Source organism: Crotalus tigris, unplaced genomic scaffold (assembly GCF_016545835.1).
Source record: "Crotalus tigris isolate CLP2741 ecotype Arizona unplaced genomic scaffold, ASM1654583v1 scf7180000017550.10884619, whole genome shotgun sequence".
In the NCBI taxonomy this organism is placed as follows: Eukaryota; Metazoa; Chordata; class Lepidosauria; order Squamata; family Viperidae; genus Crotalus; species Crotalus tigris.
Window position 1 is genome coordinate 6,619,562 of NW_024096468.1, and position 17,885 is coordinate 6,637,446.

General features: G+C 41.0%; 1 protein-coding gene across 9 annotated transcripts in view; it reads left to right on the top strand.

Moving 5' to 3' along the window:
- Nucleotides 1–17,885, top strand: part of RAP1GAP2 (RAP1 GTPase activating protein 2) — a 325,705-nt gene that overhangs the window by 133,107 nt on the left and 174,713 nt on the right. Inside the window, exon 1 of one of the 9 annotated variants that reach the window (XM_039341861.1) lies at nucleotides 17,279–17,507. The exons of the other annotated variants lie outside the window; for them this stretch is intronic. Coding sequence (XP_039197795.1) covers nucleotides 17,401–17,507 — 107 coding nt within the window. The 5' untranslated portion in view covers nucleotides 17,279–17,400. Of the gene's footprint in view, nucleotides 1–17,278; nucleotides 17,508–17,885 lie in introns of those variants that run through there. 9 annotated transcript variants of the gene reach the window in all.

Below are 17,885 nucleotides of genomic sequence, written 5' to 3' on the forward strand. Positions count from 1 at the left end.
CCGAGTGCCACATGATGGGGTGAGCTCCCATTCCTTGCCCCAGCTCCTGCCCACCTAGCAGTTCAAAAGCAGGTGGATGTGAGTAGATAAATAGGTACCACTTCGGTGGGAAGACAACAGCATTCTGTGCACCTCAGTGTATAGTCATGCTGGCCACATGACCACAGAAACGTCCTTGGACAACGCTGGCTTCCTCAGCTAGAAGCCGGAGCTGAGCACCTTCCCTGACAGTCAGACACAACTGGAGAGGGGGAAACTTTACCTTTACCTTTAATATTTAATGACTATAGGACTCTTCTACCCAGTGTCTTTTTTGGGGGGGGGGGGTTGGAGTAAAAAAAATAGCCAAGTTGGGGATTGTGGTTGGTATCCCGGGTCCTTTTGTTAAACCATGCCAGAAAACTAGAAAATGAGCAAGACAGGAAGATATATAAAGATGCTCTTCAAGAAAGTATAGCGGGTACCTTGCTCAATAGTAGCAACTGTGAGAGGGATCTCAGAGTCCTAGTGGACAATTACTTAGATATGAGTCAGCAGTGTGCTGCAGCTGCCAAAAAAGCCAACACAGTGCTAGGCTGCATTAACAGAGGGATAGAATCAAGATCACGTGAAGTGTTAATACCACTTTACAATGCCTTGGTAAAGCCACACTTGGAATACTGCATCCAATTTTGGTCACCATGATGTAAAAAAGATGTTGAGACTCAAGAAAGAGTACAGAGAAGAGCAACAAAGATGATTAGGGGACTGGAGAATAAAACATATAAGGAACGGTTGCTGAAATTGGGTATGTCTAGTTTAATGAAGAGAAGGACGAGGGGGGACATGATAGCAGTGTCCCAATATTTCAGGGGTTGCCACAAAGAAGAGGGAGTCCAGCTATTCTCCAAAACACCTGAAGGCAGGACAAGAAGCAATGGATGGAAACTAACCAAAGAGAGAAGCAACCTAGAACTAAGGAGAAACTTCCTGACACTTAGAACAATTAATCAGTGGAACAACCTGCCTCAAGAAGCAGTGAATGCTCCAACACTGGAAGATTTTAAGAAGAGACTGGACAGCCATTTGTCTGAAATGGTATAGGGTTTCCTGCCTGAGCAAGGGGTTGGACTAGATGATCTCCAAGGTCCCTTCCAACTTTATTATCATTATCATTATTATCATTATTGTTATTATTATTGTTGTTGTTATTGTTGTTATTAAGTTACTTTTCCAGAGGCAGAAGGCATTCATAGTCTTCCTGTTTGCTGGTTTTTTTTCCAGCTGGGGTCATTTCTGACATGCTTAGCTGTTGTGGTTTATTTTAGAATACTCTTTTTGTTCTAGACCTTGACTTACAACCATTCTTCCAGTTTTGAAGTTACAATGGCAAAGTGACTTATGGCCGTTTTTCCCACTTATGACCGTTGCGGCATCCCCATGGTCACGTGCAACAGTTGTCAGTGTGCAAAATGGTCATAAGTCACTTTTTTTCAGTGCCTTTGAATTGTCACTAAACAAATGGTTGTTAAACTGAGGGCTATTTGTAAATAATCCACTGTGTTAGGTGGGAAACCCCATTTCCTTTCCTTGGATTTAAAACATGGTAATTCTTTATTTATAGATGCCTTTTTCTTTTTTAAATTTGAATTTTAAAATTGTCACAATGTTGGAGTTTTTCTAGGAGATTAGCAGCGCCTGAAAAATGGAGATAAGCCGGGGATCAAAAATCTTGTGTTTTAACTTTCTTTTTCAAAGAAGTTAAATGAAAGCCTTATGCTCGTCCTCTGACTTGGTGGGAAAAAAGAAGCAGAGGAAAAGTTGGAAGGGGCTATGTCAAAAATTTATTGGACATTAAAGGGTTCTGGAATGTAAATCCAGATGTTCAAGTCATCAAAGGAATAGGAGTTTATGAAAAAAATATGAATGGTATAAAAGGGAGATACTGTAGGTAGAAACTAAAGATCTGCCTTTAGAAAGACTAGAGAAAGTTAATAAATCTAAAATGAATGAATCAAGAGATGAAACTGCACTCCGGTCTTTTAAACAGAAATGATAAGCACTACATCTAAGGCAGAGGTCTTCAAACTTGGCCCTTTTATGACTTGTGGACTTCAACTCCCAGAATTTCACAAGTCATAAAATAGCCAAGTTTGAAGACCCCTGATCTAAGGTGTGCTGGAAGGAATGGAAATTTACACTTACAGGATATAGAAGAGAATATTTGTAGCTGTGGGTTGAACTGTGGAGTCCTTGGTGCTCTCTGAGCTCAGTTGTTTGCTTGCTAGACATTCCATTACCCAGCTAGGTAACATCACCAGTGCTACTGAGTGTGGAGCTTTCTCTCCGTTGCATACAGTAGTTTGCTCAGCCAGTGTTGTTGGGAGGGTGGCTTTTTCCCCTTGGTAGTTCCTCAATTAGGGTATTGGTTTATGCTTGATTGTCTGATGTTAATCCCTGCTTCACTGGATGTTGGCTGTTGGAAAGGCTGTGTTACTGGTCTTTTTGTTTGCTCCTTCGCTTTTTTATTGTCCCATTTGCATGGTGTGTAAACATAATTTATCTTTATGTGATACATTGAGCTTTAATCCTTTTGTCGCTTGCTGGATTCATGCATGCATGCATGCCTTTGAGCCAGCATTGATTTGAATCAGTCTGCAGGTTTTTTGGCAAAGTTTTTCTGGAAGTGCTTTGCCTCAGGCTGAGAGAGAGAGAGAGTGCGACTGGCCCAAGGTCACCCAGATGCCTTCAGCTTGCCTAAGGCAAGACTAGAACTTACCGTCTCCTGGTTTTTAGCCTGGTGCCTTAACCATCACGACAAACTGGCCCTCTAGCTTAATCTATTATCATTCATGTTTATTTATCTATTAAGCATTCATGTTTATTTATTAACACCTGCAACCTATTTGGAATTCAGTATTTTGGTTTTCCTCAAATGTTTAGCAATTAAGTATGGTTGCTTTCTAGTGTTTTAGATTGTCAAGGGCTGTTGTGAATTTTCAAGATTTGAGGAAACACTGCATGAGAACTGAGTTTCCCCTTTTGTTATGACAAATAGCAGCTATGGTGGTTTCAACAACATTCCTTAGCAAGGTTATTTACAGATCTGTAAATATAGTATATATTTATACTATATTTTATTCCAGTTGTCTTTAATGTAATGTGTGTAATCTGTTTAGAATTTAGTATTCTGCATTTTAGCATTTTATATACTTGACAGATTAGGGATTAAGGTTAAGGTTTTTTTTTTGATATTTTAGATTTTCTTTAGTCCTTTATTTAGCCTCTATATTTAATCTATTTAATCCTTGTTCTCTTTAATCGTTTTCATATTATCTTTTATCATTTTGTAAGCCATCTGGAATCACTTCAACAGTGAGATGGGCAATACATACATGTAATAAATAACTAATACTTATAAACTATCTTAGCTAATTCTGTTTTAAATCTGCAATATTTTTAGTAATATGAATATTGCAGCTTGACTAAATAAAACATTTTACCTGAAAGATGCCAGAGTGAAGGCAAGAATTATTAAGATGACCAACTTTTTTACAATGAGAAGGAGGACACAAATAAATTGAAGAAAAAAAGTGAATCTAATGTGTGCGTGTGTGTCGTGTTTCGGTAAGAAGTAAACAAAGCCACTTGCGTGCGGCGCACTCTTGCGGGCGGCGCACTCTCTCAAAACAATTCTCCTGTGCCGAGTGCATACATCTCATAATCATGTCTCGCCGCATCATGTCAAATACAAATACGTCACATCACACGGAACGGATCGGATTGGCATTGATCGAATATGGAGATTTACAGATTAGTCTTCAAATATCAAAAAGGAGGACATGTGGGAGGACACTTTTCGAGAGAGGACAGAACTTACAAAAGAAGGACTGTCCTCCCTAAAGGAGGATTGGCCACCTTAGAATTATGGCCCTCACTTTGAATTGGCTTCAGATTCTATTGAATCTTATTTATTTGTTTGTTTGTTTATTTATTTATGAATGATAGCCAATTTGGTCTAGTAGTTAAGGCACCTATTAGAAAGCAGGAAACTGTCAGTTCAAGTCATTTCATAAAAAAAAAATAAAAGAGAACAAAATTTCATGCCAGCCTTAGCATTGGGAGGAGTAGCAATGATATTTGCTTCTGCTCTGATATTGTAAATAATTTTAAAAGTAAACATCAGCATCAGTAAATCCTATGAGGATTGTTACTGTAAGTGGATTGGGCACTGACTTTTATGGCAGATCTCAACTACAGTAATGCCTGGTTCTGCAATCTTGGGTGTGGGTATGTCTAGTCTAATGAAGAGAAGGGCAGGGGCTGCCACAAAGAAGAGGGAGTCAACCTATTCTCCAAAGCACCTGAGGGCAGGACAAGAAGCAACGGATGGAAACTAATCAAGGAGAGGAGCAACCTAGAACTAAGGTAAGGTGACCAACCGTCCTCCTTTAGGGAGGACAGTCCTCCTTTTGTAAGTTCTGTCCTCCCTCGAAAAGTGTCCTCCTTCATGTCCTCCTTTTCGATATTTGAAGACTAATCTGCAGGGCTTTTTTTTTTCCCCTCATAGAACGCTCGGAACAGCGTTCCAGCACCTTTTTTTGATGGGTTTTTTTTCAACTTTTGCATGAGCTGTGCTACTCCCCCTATTGGCTTTCGAAAGCCAATAGGAATTGCTGTTGAGCGCGCCAAAACACCTGGCTGGCAAACTTTGCACATGCAAGTTGTCTGTATTATTGTTGCAATGAATAAAATGTTTCTTTTATTTACGATATTTTTTTCTTCAATTTATTTGTGTCCTCCTTTTCATTGTAAAAAAGTTGGTCACCTTAACTAAGGAGAAACTTCCTGACAGTTAGAACAATTAATCAATGGAACAACCAGCCTCCAGAAGCTGTGAATGCTCCAACACTGAAAGTTTTTAAAAAGAGACTGGACAGCCATTTGTCTGAAATGGTATAGGGCCATGGTGGCGAACCTATGGCACGCGTGCCACAGGTGGCACGCAGAGCCCTCTCTGTGGGCATGCGCGTCATCGCCCCAGTCCTAGGCCTTCAGCTGGGTTTTATAAAATGTTTTCGCTTTAGGCCTCCACTGCCGTGTGCAAAAAAAAAAATCAATTTCAACTTCTCGTGGGGAAAAAAAAAATCTCGCAAAGTTGGAATTGATTGATTGAACTTTTTAGTCCCACCTCAGTCTGCCGTTACCACCGCAGCCATGCCCACCCAACGGGCCACACCCACCCGGCACCCAATGATACATAAGTGGTTTTTGGGTTGCAGTTTGGGCACTCAGTCTCTAAAAGGTTCGCCATCACTGGTATAGGGTTTCCTGCCTGAGCAGGGGGCTGGACTAGATGACCTCCAATGTCCCTCCCAATTATTATTATTATTATTATTATTATTATTATTATTATTATTAATCTGTGAACTAAATGATAAAACTGGGGAATATTTTGGCTCGGCCTAATGTGGTTACTGGAGGAAGTTACCTCAGAGCAATGATTCATCTTGATCTCCATTACTTCTGCATTTAAAAGACTTTACATAAAAAGAGTTGCTCAATTTTATTTCCCATAGTTATTTCACTGCAGGGTACTGTCTGGATTTTCTAGTGCTAATGATGGCTAACAGACATTCTTAACTACTAATTTTCTAGTAAAACAGATCAGAATTTCCCTACAACAAAACGTTACTTCCTCTACTCATTGAATTTCTTCTCATTTAAGTCTGTGTTCTTGCAATTTGTATGATTGATCAAAATGTTCAGCTTTGCCAGCAATGTTTGAAAAATCAGGAAATCTGAAGGCTGGGAGATCAACATTTTAAGTAAAGCAGAACTGAAAGAATAGAGAAATAGAAATAATCCAATAAGCAACATTTATCTTCCTTTTGTGATCCTTAATAGGGTAATTGAGTGGTGAAGAAAATATTATCCTATTTAGAAATTATGACAAATAGTTTTTCTCCCTTTGTGTTGATTCTGATTACATAGATTATAGAAATAAAAAAATACTTATACTGTACATTCTATTAGAGCATTAAAAAATTGCACATATTTTGGATGCAACTTTTCCTAAGATCCAGAATATTTGCATACAGTTTCTCCCATCAATGTACAGATAGTCCTCAATTTATGACCACAATTGAGCCCAAAATTTCTGTTGCTAAGTAAGATATTTGTTAAGTGAGTTTTACTCCATTTTACAACCTTTCTTGTCATGGATGTTAAGTGAATCACTGCAGTTGTTAAATTAGTAACACGTTTGTTAAGTGAATTTGGCTTCCCCATTGATCCCAGAATGCTGCAACCGTCATAAATATGAGTCAGTTGCCAAGCATCTGAATTGTGATCATATGACCATGGGGATGCTGCAACAGTCGTTAAATGTGAAAAACAGCAATAAGTCATTTCTTTCAGTGCCATTGTAACTTTAAATGGTCATTAAATGAATGGTTGTAAGTCAAGGACTCCTTCTCCTTCATTGGTAAGTCAAGGACTACCTGTGTTTGCAAAAAGCTCCAAAAATAGCTCCAAAAATAGTCAGTGACCTTGATTTACAACCATTCATTTAGCGACTTTTTGAAGTTACAACAGCACTGAAAAAAAAATGACTTACAACCAGTGGTGGGATTCAGCCGGTTCGCACCACTTCGGCAGAACCGGTAGTTAATTTTTTGTTGCCCAGGCCCAGAATGGACTTCTGGAAGTGGCATCCATGCAGAGAACCGGTTGTTCACATATTTGAATCCCCACCACTGCTTACAACTGATCCTCATGCTTATAACCATCGCGACATCCTTACAGTCACGTGGATCAAGTTTTGGGTGCTTTGCAACCGGCATGGATTCGCAATGGCTGCAGTGTCCTGGGGTCATGGGATTGCCATTTGTGAGCTTCACAGCTGGCGTCCGACAAGCAAAGTCAATGGAGGGAGTTGGATTCAGTTAACAACTGCATGGTTCACTTAATGACTGCAGCGATTGGCTCAACAGTCATGGCCAAAAAGGTTGTAAAATTGGGTACAATTCATTTAACAACTGCTTTACTTAGCAACAGTAATACTGCTCCCAGTTGTCCTTGTAAGTCGAGACTACTTGTATTTGTGTAAGTGTCTTTGATGAAGTTTTATGTCTGTAACGTTTCCCCATGTAAGCTTATTTTTAAAATCTGCTTCTTCTAGAATACCACTCTTAGAAACATTTCCCAGATGTGTTTCTCATACACCAATGTGGGGTTTCCAGGAGGTGATTGGAGCTTCTTCTATTTTTTTTCCCATGCTTTGCATGGTTAACACATTTAAAAATGGTTTGTGGCTTCAACTGTCATAGCTGTAGCCACAATCTTGACTTTTTTGACCCTGCCTCTGGGGGTTTGATTGCACAAGTGTATGATTTCAAAAAGATGGACATTAGCAGATCTGCTCAGTGCTGCTATCTAAGCCATAATTGTGTTAGTTTAGGTAATCTTTTCCCATAGACATCTAGGTTGGATTTCAGGTATTAGGAATCATTTAGACAACCATGTCCTACTGAGTCATTTTTCAAAGATATAAACAATTTATTAATTCATTATTAATCCCTCTCCTTCTTCTTCTTCTTCCCATCCTGCACCTATCCATTCATCCATCCATTTTTCAGGATATGTTCTTTTGCACATTAGCTTGCCTGCATTGGTTCCAACCACGCCACAGGGGTATTTGTGGGTGTAGGTTGTATGTGTGTGTCATAAAATCAAGATGGCAACCAGAATAGATTGATGTAGTCCTTTTTTTTTTAAATGTACATGGTGCCTAAAAAGGGAAGAGGCTTCAATTGTGTGGTCATGTCTGCCATTTTGACTTTTTTTGCACCCCATCACAACACTCTACTATGAAACATTGGAGTAAAAAACTGAGAAGAACCCAGCAAAGATGATGGAGAAGGAAAGATTGGGAAAGTTTAGCCTGAATGAGAGAGAAATGTGGATCAATAGGACATCATTGATTGATTGATGGATGGATTGCCTTACTATTTGTCATCAAGATGATGTTGACTTATAGTGATTATGCAGATAGACAGTCTCTATGACAATCCATCCCTAATCTGGTCTTTCATATCCTCCAATGGTGCATCCATCACCATTGTAACTCAGCCTATCCACCTTGCTGCTGGTTGTCCTCTTTTCTTTACTTCCACCTTTCCCAGCATAGGAGCCTTCTCCAGAGAGTTGGGACTTTGCATAACAGAATAACAGAGTTGGAAGGGACCTTAAAGTCCAACCCCCTGCTCAAGCAGGAAAACCCATAGCATTTTAGACAAATGACTGTCCAGTCTCTTCTTAAAATCCTCTAATGTTGGAGCATTCACAACCTCTGGAGGCAAATCGTTCCACTGATTGATTGTTCTAACAGTCAGGAAATTTCTGTTTAGTTCTAGGTAGCTTCTCTCCTTGATTAGTTTCCCTCCTTTGCTTCTAGTCCTGCCTTCGGGTGCTTTGTAGAATAGCTTGACCCGCTCTTCTTTGTGGCAACCCCTGAGATATTGGAACACTGCTATCATGTCACCCCTCGTCCTTCTCTTTATTAAATTAGACATATCCAATTCCTGCAACCGTTCTTCATGTTTTATTCTCCAGTCCCCTAATTATCTTTGTTGCTCTTCTCTGCACTCTTTCTAGAGTCTCAACATCTTTTTTATATCATGGCGACCAAAACGGAATTCAATATTCCAAGTGTGGTGTTACCAAGGCATTATAAAGTGATATTAACCCTTCATGTGATCCCCTTATAATTGTCCAAAGTAGGATAAATTGACACTGGTCATTTGTGCCTCTGGAACAACTCTGGATTGATTTATTCAATGATTCATCAGTTTGTTTCTTTGATTGTTGGTGGTGTTCTCAGGCGTCTTCTCCAACACCAAAGTTCAAAAGCATTAATAATTTTAATTTCAGTGTCTGGAAGGATATCATAGAGAGGAACAGCATGTCCTGTTCTTGGTCATTCCAGAGAACAGAAGACAAAATTACTGGGAGGAAGATTCTGCTTGAACATTAAAAACTGTCAATGGTAAAAATAGTTTGATAATGATGGGCTTTACTGGATAAGTTCAAGCAGAGATAAATATCCATCTGCTGGGGATGCTTTGTTATGTATTTCAGCTCTGAGCAGGAGGGTTGGACTAGATGTCCTCAAGGATATTTATCTTGTTCATTCTATGATCTTCTGAATCATGGCTTTTATTTTAATTAACCTTTGAAGGAACAAATTTTTCCCCCCTAACTGTCAGCTATAATAACGTGATATTTTTTTTTACAAAATCAGACATGGCTGGAATTTATTAAGAACCCTGGGTCAAATTTGGCTCCCTGTCATGATTTAGCATTTTTAGACATCACATTTTCTTAGAAAAGTGACAACTGGAAATTCTGAAGATTGCATTCCGGTCAGAGTATTGAAAGGCCAGATTGTTAATGGCCTCTAATTGTCCATGGGGATAAAAACACACACAAAAAGATCCTTCACTGTCATTCTGAAATTATGTTTCTTATCTAGTGGTAGAACTCACTTCTTTGAAACCTAAATGTCAAAGTGTTTTTAATAGACTTTTTTTTCTGCATAACAAATATAGTCATGTTTCTTAAAGGTCATATAAAGTGTCTCTGTGTTTGCAGCCTGCTAATTTATCTTAATTCCTGAGCACTTTGTGGTCTCTTAATCCAGTAGATAGTTATGTATAATTGTGTATAATTCCCCCCCAAAAGGGGATAAAATTTTGGGAGATTGTTGGTTGGTTACTTTGGTTTGGAAGGTGTTAACTCCCTTTTTATGACCCTGTAATCCCTTAATTCGGGATAGAGTTGGGATGACCCAATGAACCTGAGCATTTACTGGCCGGATGCCCTTCCTGATGCTACACAGAGTTCCCGGCAAGTATTTTTTCTTTGCGCCCTGAGAGAGAAATATCTGCCGCTATCTAGGATTGAACTCTCAACCTTCTGAATGGGAGACAAGTGTCTTCACCACTAAGCCACCACAGTGCTTTGTTTGGTTTGGAGGGTGTTAAGGAGCCAAAAATATAAGACACACCTTGTCAAAGCTTAAAACATATATAACAGGTTGCAACATCTTACTGATCTTGTCTGGGCAGGGAAGATAAATAGGGAAGGGCTGATTAATAGTTGGAGGGGAGATCATAAGGGGAGACCAGGATTGTAGACTAGGCTAGGAAATGAAAAATATATCCTGGATGAAGGCATTGCACACTACTTTTTTTTGGTCAGGAGAATTTTATGGGTGAACTTATGAAGTCTCTAGAAGTTGAGCTCAACACAATGAAATCTTTACTTTTTGCACCCCATACAAATACCAAATTTCTGAATTTTAGAACAGAAAGGGGAGCAAAACTGAGAAAGTGGGAGTGAGAGAGTGAGTATTCACTGTAGAGCAGTGGTTCTCAACCTTTTTAATGCCGCGACCCCCAACCGGTCGTAGGTCAAGGACTACTCAACCAGTCGTAAGTCAAGGACTACTCAACTGGTGCAGCACCGTTTGCAGAATGGGACTTTTGGCGGGCTCAGCAGGGCAGAGACAGCCTGGACAATTCCTATTGGCTTTTGAAAGCCAATAGAATTAGACTCTATTCAAGAGAGTCTATTCTATTGCTTTCAAAAGCCAATAGAATAAAAGGGAGTAGCACAGCTAAGTAAAAGGGGAAAAAATGGCAGACTGCGTTGTTTGGCGATCCCCTGTGAAATGGTCGTTCGACCCCAAATGGGGTCCCGACCCACAGGTTGAGAACCACTGCTGTAAAGGTTACGGTGCTGAACTAGGAGCAAGGAAACCATGATTGTAGACTACTCTCAACCACAAAAGTTCCTTTTATGACCATGGGCCAGTTCCTCTACCTCACCCGAGTCATAACAGAATTACAGAGTTGGAAGGGAGGTCTTCTAATCCAACCCCCTGCTCAAGCAGTGGACCCTATTCCATTTCAAACAAAATGGTTGTCTAACATCTTCTTAAAAGGCTTTAGTGATAGAGAACCCACAACTTCTGAAGCCAGGCTATTCCACAGGTTAACTGTTCTCACCATTAGGAAATTTCTCCTTAGTTCTAGGTTGCTTCTCTCTTTGATTAGTTGCCATCCATTGCTTTGGAGAATAGGTTGACCCCCTCATCTTTGTGGCAGCCCCTCAGATATTGGAGCACTGCTATCATGTCACCCCCTAGTCCTTCTTTTCATTGAATTAAAACCCATTTCCTGCAACCACTTTTCATAGGTAATGGTGAAGGTTCAGGCCTAGGAGTGGGGAGATCCAGATTGTAGTTCCCCCTCAGCCTAGAAGCTCATTGAATGACCTTGATTCAGTCCCTCTCTTCAGCCTAACCTACCTCATAGAAGTGGTGATGTGGTAGTGGTGATGATGCAATAAAAGCAAGTGCCACGTCAGAACCTTCATCGCTTGAAGAAAAAGCTCTGAGAACAAAGGATAACAAAGTTACTGTGACAAAGGATGGACTTGAAGCTGGATCTGAAGGCCAGATCCTTCAGCATCACATCACCTTGCTAGTTAAAAACCTTGATACTGTCACGTTGATCCCTGTAAAATAAGATGAAGGAGAAGGCCAATTGCTGACCTAATCCAGCTGGCTCTTATCATCATTTCATTAACTCAACATTTCTTGTACATTTATGACTAACCAGCCACTTAGCAACTGTTTGAAGTTATAAGCAACCTGAAAAAGGAGGCTTATAATCTGGATTCAAAGATCCAATGGTCTGGCCTTCTCCATGTTACATGACTGATTACTGGGTGCTTGGCAACATGGCCACATTGACAGCCATTTGCAAACTACCTCTCCTGATCACATCTGCCCATCTCACCACATCCAGCACAGAGGGCGTGCTATAAGTCCTGATGCAGCCCTAGGGAGTTACATTTGGTGGGTCATAGGGGCGGGACCTTCTCTGCTTTGGCAACTACTCTATGGAATATCCTTCCTTCTGAAGTGAGGCTGGTCTCATCCATTTTTGAAGGTCCCTCAAAATCTGGTTGTCCCATCAGGCCTGGGGACCCCAGAGGGCTGTAAATTATTAGATAGACAACTATATTATCCACCCACCCACCCATCCATCCACCCATTTATCCATCATCTCTCAATCTATCCATCTAACGTCTGTCTGTCTGTCTGTCTGTCTGTCTGTCTATCTATCTATCTATCTATCTATCTATCTATCTATCTATCTATCTATCTTTTATCTATCAAATTTCTACACTGCCCATCTTACAAGTGAGAGCTAATATATATCTTCACATTATATTCTTTCTTGTTTACTTTTTAAATGCTTTTTGAAATAATAATCATAACACTAATTGTTTTAGTACTTATTAATTACCTATTTTTAGTAGGTAAGTGCCCAGAGTCACTTGTTGTGAGATGGGTGGCTATATAAATTTGATAAATCGACCAATCAACCGATCAATCCATCAATCAATAAACCAATAACTTGCAACTTCTCCTTGGCTCTGTCTGAGCATCTTTAAAAAAAATTGGGCCAGGGAGGTGCTGCTGCTCAGAGGTATTGAGGTGTGTCCCACACTTGTGCGAATCTATTTCAGCTCCAGCGATTTTAGAGGGTCATATTTGGAAAGAGAATGAACTGTCCTTGAACAGTTACTCAGCACAGGCAGAAATCTAAAGTTACCCTTTCGTGTGTGTTTATGTGTGTCTGTGTAATCCCGTTTTTTTTTAGAGGGACGGGTTTCTGTGCAAATATATTTTCTGTGGACTTTGCTGAGCACCTCGTTCTTCCCTGTTAATAATTAACATCAGTTGGGCCAAGATCATAGATTGGTGGGAAATGAACAAGTGAGCCCATACAACAAATGCTACTGATTTTTAAAAACAAAAGTCCCAACCCAAATATATTAGAACATTTCACTGGTTCTGAAAAGTAGCAAGCCTGTACATATTATTTATAAAGAATGGTTAGAATACAGTAAATTAAAGACACAGTTTATAGAGGTGTAGAATAAGGGATTTAAGGTGTTCCAGTTATAATCCAGAATGGAAGATGGTTTTGGCTCCTACATGAAAAATAAGCTCAACTTACAACCAATCATTTAGTGACCGTTTGAAGTTACAGCGGCACTGGCATGTGATCATTGGGTCACATGATCACCTTTTGCGACCTTCTGACAAGCATAGTCAATGGAGAAACCAGATTCACTTAACATGTACCTGGGCTGATAGTATCTGAGTTTAATTCAAAGTGCTGCTCTTAAGGTAGTCCTCAACTTACAACTATGCATTTAGCAACCAGTCAAGTCAGAACAGTACTGTAAAACATGACTTATGACCAGTCCTTGGGTTTATGACAGTTGCAGCATCCCTAAGGTCACATGATCAAAATTTAGGTGTTTGGCACTCAGCATGCATTTATGAAAGTTGCAGTGTCCTGGGGTCATGTGATCTCCATATGCTCTCCAGGAGCTCTGGTGATGCAGTGGTTAGAATGCAGCATTGCAGGCTAACTTTGCCCACAGCCAGGAGTTCAATCCTGTTTGGCTCAAAGTTAACTTAGCCTTCAGTTCCCCCCAAGGTTAGTAAAATGAGGACCCAGATTGTTGGGGGCAAGATGAAGACATTTGTAAACTGCTCAGAGAGTGCTGTAAAACCTTATGAAGCGGTATACAAGTCTAAATGCTATTGCTATTTGCTACAGTACCTTCCTAGCCAGCCTCTAACAAGCAAAGTCAATGGAGGGAGCTGGATTTGCTTAACAACAGTGGGATTCACTTAACAATTGCAGTGATTTGCTTAACAACCATGGCAAAAAAGGTCATAAAATCAGGCAGGACCCTCTTAACAACCACTGGAAATTCTGGTCCCAATTGTGGTCAGAAGTTGAGGACTACCTGTAGCTTATAAGACTTCACATGGGTCAGCTCCCACTGCCATGGAAGGCTGTCTTCTCTGCTCTGGTGAGCACTCACATCAGGAGGGAAGCGGGAGTCCCTGCCCCACCCCAATATATTACACAAATTAAGGCGTGCAAGCAAAATTCTCCCAAAGCCGCACAAGCATTGTAGAACATCCTGTCTCTGAGCTGTGAGCAGCCCCTACTTTGTTGTCATCTCAAAGAGCAGCAACAACACTTTTGTTCCAATGGATCATTACAATTGAACTGAACTGGCTGGATTCTGTGTTTTGTTTCATTGATTTTACATTATATTTTCATTGGGTTAGATGGGAATGGTTTATGTTTGTAATGTGGATTGGATTTTACTGGTTTAGTCGGCTTATATTTTTACAGATCATTTTATGGTTTTAAATGAATTCTGATATATGGATGGTATAAACATGTAATAAATCTATCAAAAAATTGGTCCCACAGGCCATGTATTGCTATCTCTTAGAATAACAGAAAAAGCGCCTTCTATATTATATCTAATGGATTTTGATTAATACAAAAGGGACTTAATCACTTCTAAGCAGCAATGATCATCTTGTCTGTCTGTCTGTCTGTCTGTCTGTCTGTCTGTCTGTCTGTCTATCTATCTATCTATCTATCTATCTATCTATCTATCTATCTATCTATCTATCTATCATCTAATTATCTATCTATCCACTCCCACTCAGCCCCCCTCCCAGCTAATGGTAGACAGGACAAAATAGTAAGCTTGTAATTATTATTTATACTGTAAAGAGAGGTTAGAATACATTAAAATAAATGCTCAGTTTATGGAGGTGTAGAATAAAGGATTTAAGGTATTCCAGTCCTAATCCACAATGGAAGATGTTTTTGGCTTCTATATGAAAAATAAGTTTCATTTAGATTTAAAATTAAGATTAATCCCCCCTATCAAATGATTAGCTTCGATGTATTAGAAATCTGGGACTCATTGGAGAAGAAATTGAGGAGTTCAGCTAATGATTGGAGATACTGCAAATTATACTCATTGGTTTTTCTAGATACCTTGTGTTCGAGACATACCAGACAAACTGGAAACTCAGAAAAAGACATTGAAAATGGATATTGCCTGCTTCTGTGTCAGCAAAAAAAGTGTCAGTTTTGGAAAGATATTTATCCTGTTAGTTATTTTTTTTTTGTTTGCAGAATATGCCTCTCTGTATTGGAACAAGCAGCTTATAATAGCAATCCTAAACTGCAGGATTTGGATTGCATTTATGTTATATATTTAACTTCCCATTCTCCCCCTATAGTTTTAAAAAAGCTGACCTAAACCATTTAATTTAACTGCTTAACTTGGGTGACTTTAAGAATAGCTTCAAATAACAATAGCACTTAGACTTATATACCACTTCACAGTGCTTTTACAGCCCTCTCTAAGTGGTTTATAGAGTCAGCATATTGCCCCCAACAATCTGAGTCCTCATTTTACCAAACTGGGAAAGATGGAAGGCTGAGTCAACCTTGAGCAGGTGAGGATGGAAACCCTGGCAGTCAGCAGAATGAAACTGCAATACTGCATTCTAACCACTGCACCAGCAGGGCTCAATGATATAATAATACGAGAGTTGTAGCCTTTTATTCCAGTTTGCTTCTAAAATAAAATTTAAAACTAAATTCATACAAATCAGCAAAAATGTCCAGCTGGGGAATTCTGGGAGTTGAAGTCTACATATCTTAAAGTTGCTAAGGTGAAAGAATACTGTTAAGAATGGAACCATCATAGAATGAGGCTCTTTCAGGAAATTGTTCATCTCTGCTGTGATGATATGGCTATGTGGGCCTAATCAGATGTATCTGTATTATGATGTCACAAATGAGGAGGGACAAAGCATCCTAGAATGGACTTGCATTGGCTCTAGTTTAAATCCAAGAATCTGGCCTTTGTAGTTGGCAATGAATGAAACACTGTGTAGATCCTGCCAGTCAATTTAAAATGTTCTTTTGACTGATTCATTATAATGCAATTAGTGTGTATTTAATGGGTGAAAAACTCTGCTTTATTTTGGCACAACGTTTTGAAATACTGCAAGTGGTGGCTTAAAGTTCTTTTGAAAAATGTTTTGCCCATTTCAACTCATCTCCAGATGGTGCAAGCATCAGCTATCACTTTCCACATTCAAAGATAAATTGATCTGAGTTCTGCGCTATACAACTGCCGGCTCATTCCAAACCAAGCCCTTCTTTCAGTATAATACTCTTAAATGCTTCTAATCTCTGAAGACAACCAATAAATGTCATTTGCTAAAAGATTTGGGGGAGGGGGAGGGAACATGTTTATTTTATGCAAAACATTAATTGCAGCTGCTGTGGTTAGCTTGATGATTGCAACAGAGGCAATGGGTTACCCATCTTGCATGCAATTAGTGGAGAGATCTTGTAGAAATAATGGTGAGGGTGGGGGGAGAGAAAGAAAGACAGAATGAAAAAAGTGAGGAGAGAGATAAAAAAAGAAAGAAAAAAGAAAGAAAGAAAGAAAGGAGTAAATGAGAGAAAAAGGGAAAGAGAAAGGAAAGAAATGGAAATAAAGTTAGGGAGGGAAGTAGAGAAAAAAGAAAGAAAAAAGATAGGGAAGGAAGAAAAGGTGAGTGAAAGAAAAGGAAGGAGAAAGAAAGAAAGGAAAGAAAAAAAGAAAAAAAAGGAAGGAAGGAAGGAAGGAGAAAGGTGGGAAAGGGAGGGAGGAAGGAAGAAAGGAAGGAAGGAAGAAGGAAGGAAGGCAGGCGACCAACTCTTTAATTATACCCACCTTTGTTTTCCCCAGCCTGTCAAGTTGCAGCGCCTTCACCCTATTTCTTCTTGGTAAAACAGAAAAAAACAAACAAACCCCACGGGCAAATTTAGGACTCTTCTGCCAATCGGCACAGAAGCCATCTCCGGGTTGGGGTGGGGGCAGGCGGGGAGAGGGCGGGAGGCGCTCTGGGTCTTCCAGAGCCAAACGGGCTCGTCACTCGGAGCTAGCCGGATCCCTCGCCGGCCTTTCGAGGAGCGCCGCTGCCTCCGCCGAGCGCCGTCGGAACCGAGAAAGGGAAGAAGGGGGAAAGCCCCGGCCGAGCGCCACAACTGCCCGGCAGGCGTGTCGGGGCGGCCGAGGCAGCGCAGCCACATGGGCGACCAGTGGCAGGGCGGAGAGCCCTTTCCTTGACCCGGGAAGGCCACCCCTGCTCCGGGCTGGCCATCTGGCAGCCTCCAAAGCTGGCGCGGCCGCAGGACGGATTTGCCAGGTGTGACTCGAAAGTCGCCGGAGTCCCGAAGTCGCACCTGACTGCCGAGCGACCTTCTCCCTCTCGCGGCGCCTGGACTAGTGAGGCAGAAGAGGAGAAGGAGGAGCGGAGAAGGGAAGGGAAGGGAAGGGAAGAAGCGCCGGAGGGAGGCAGGGCTGCCCTGCCTTGCTGTCTGGAAAGCTCTCCTGCCAACGGCCGGCGATTTGGGGGCGCTGGGAAGAAACCCCCCCCCTTCCTTGGCCATGTCACAAACTTCCAGCAGGATGCGGTCCAACAGGGCGGGGATCCGAGCCGCTGTGGTGCTCATAGGGTTGTTGCACAAGTCCAGAAAGCAAAATAAAGAGAAAAGGTAATGCACCTGCTTTTTTGGGGAGGGGGGAGATGTGTGATGTATCCTGGGCTGTTCCCTTTGGGTGGGTCATTTCTCCCCCCCCCCCGCCGCCTGGGATTTGGGGCAGGGAGGCCAGGCAGGTGGAGGGGAACCCATGGTGAGATTGACAATGTTGCTGGCAATGGGGGGGAAGGGTGGGGTGTTGAGATGCCAAAAGTGGGTTGGGCAGCTTTAGCTGTGGTGGTCTTAAGCTCCTGGTCCCTGTTGTCATTCTCAGAGGGGTGGGAGTGACTGAAAAACAGATTCCAATCTTGCAAAGGTGTCAAAGCCAGATTTCACCTTCTCGGCCTCTCAAAGTGGCACTGAGTTCCATTGGCCTTCAGCAGACGGCTTTTG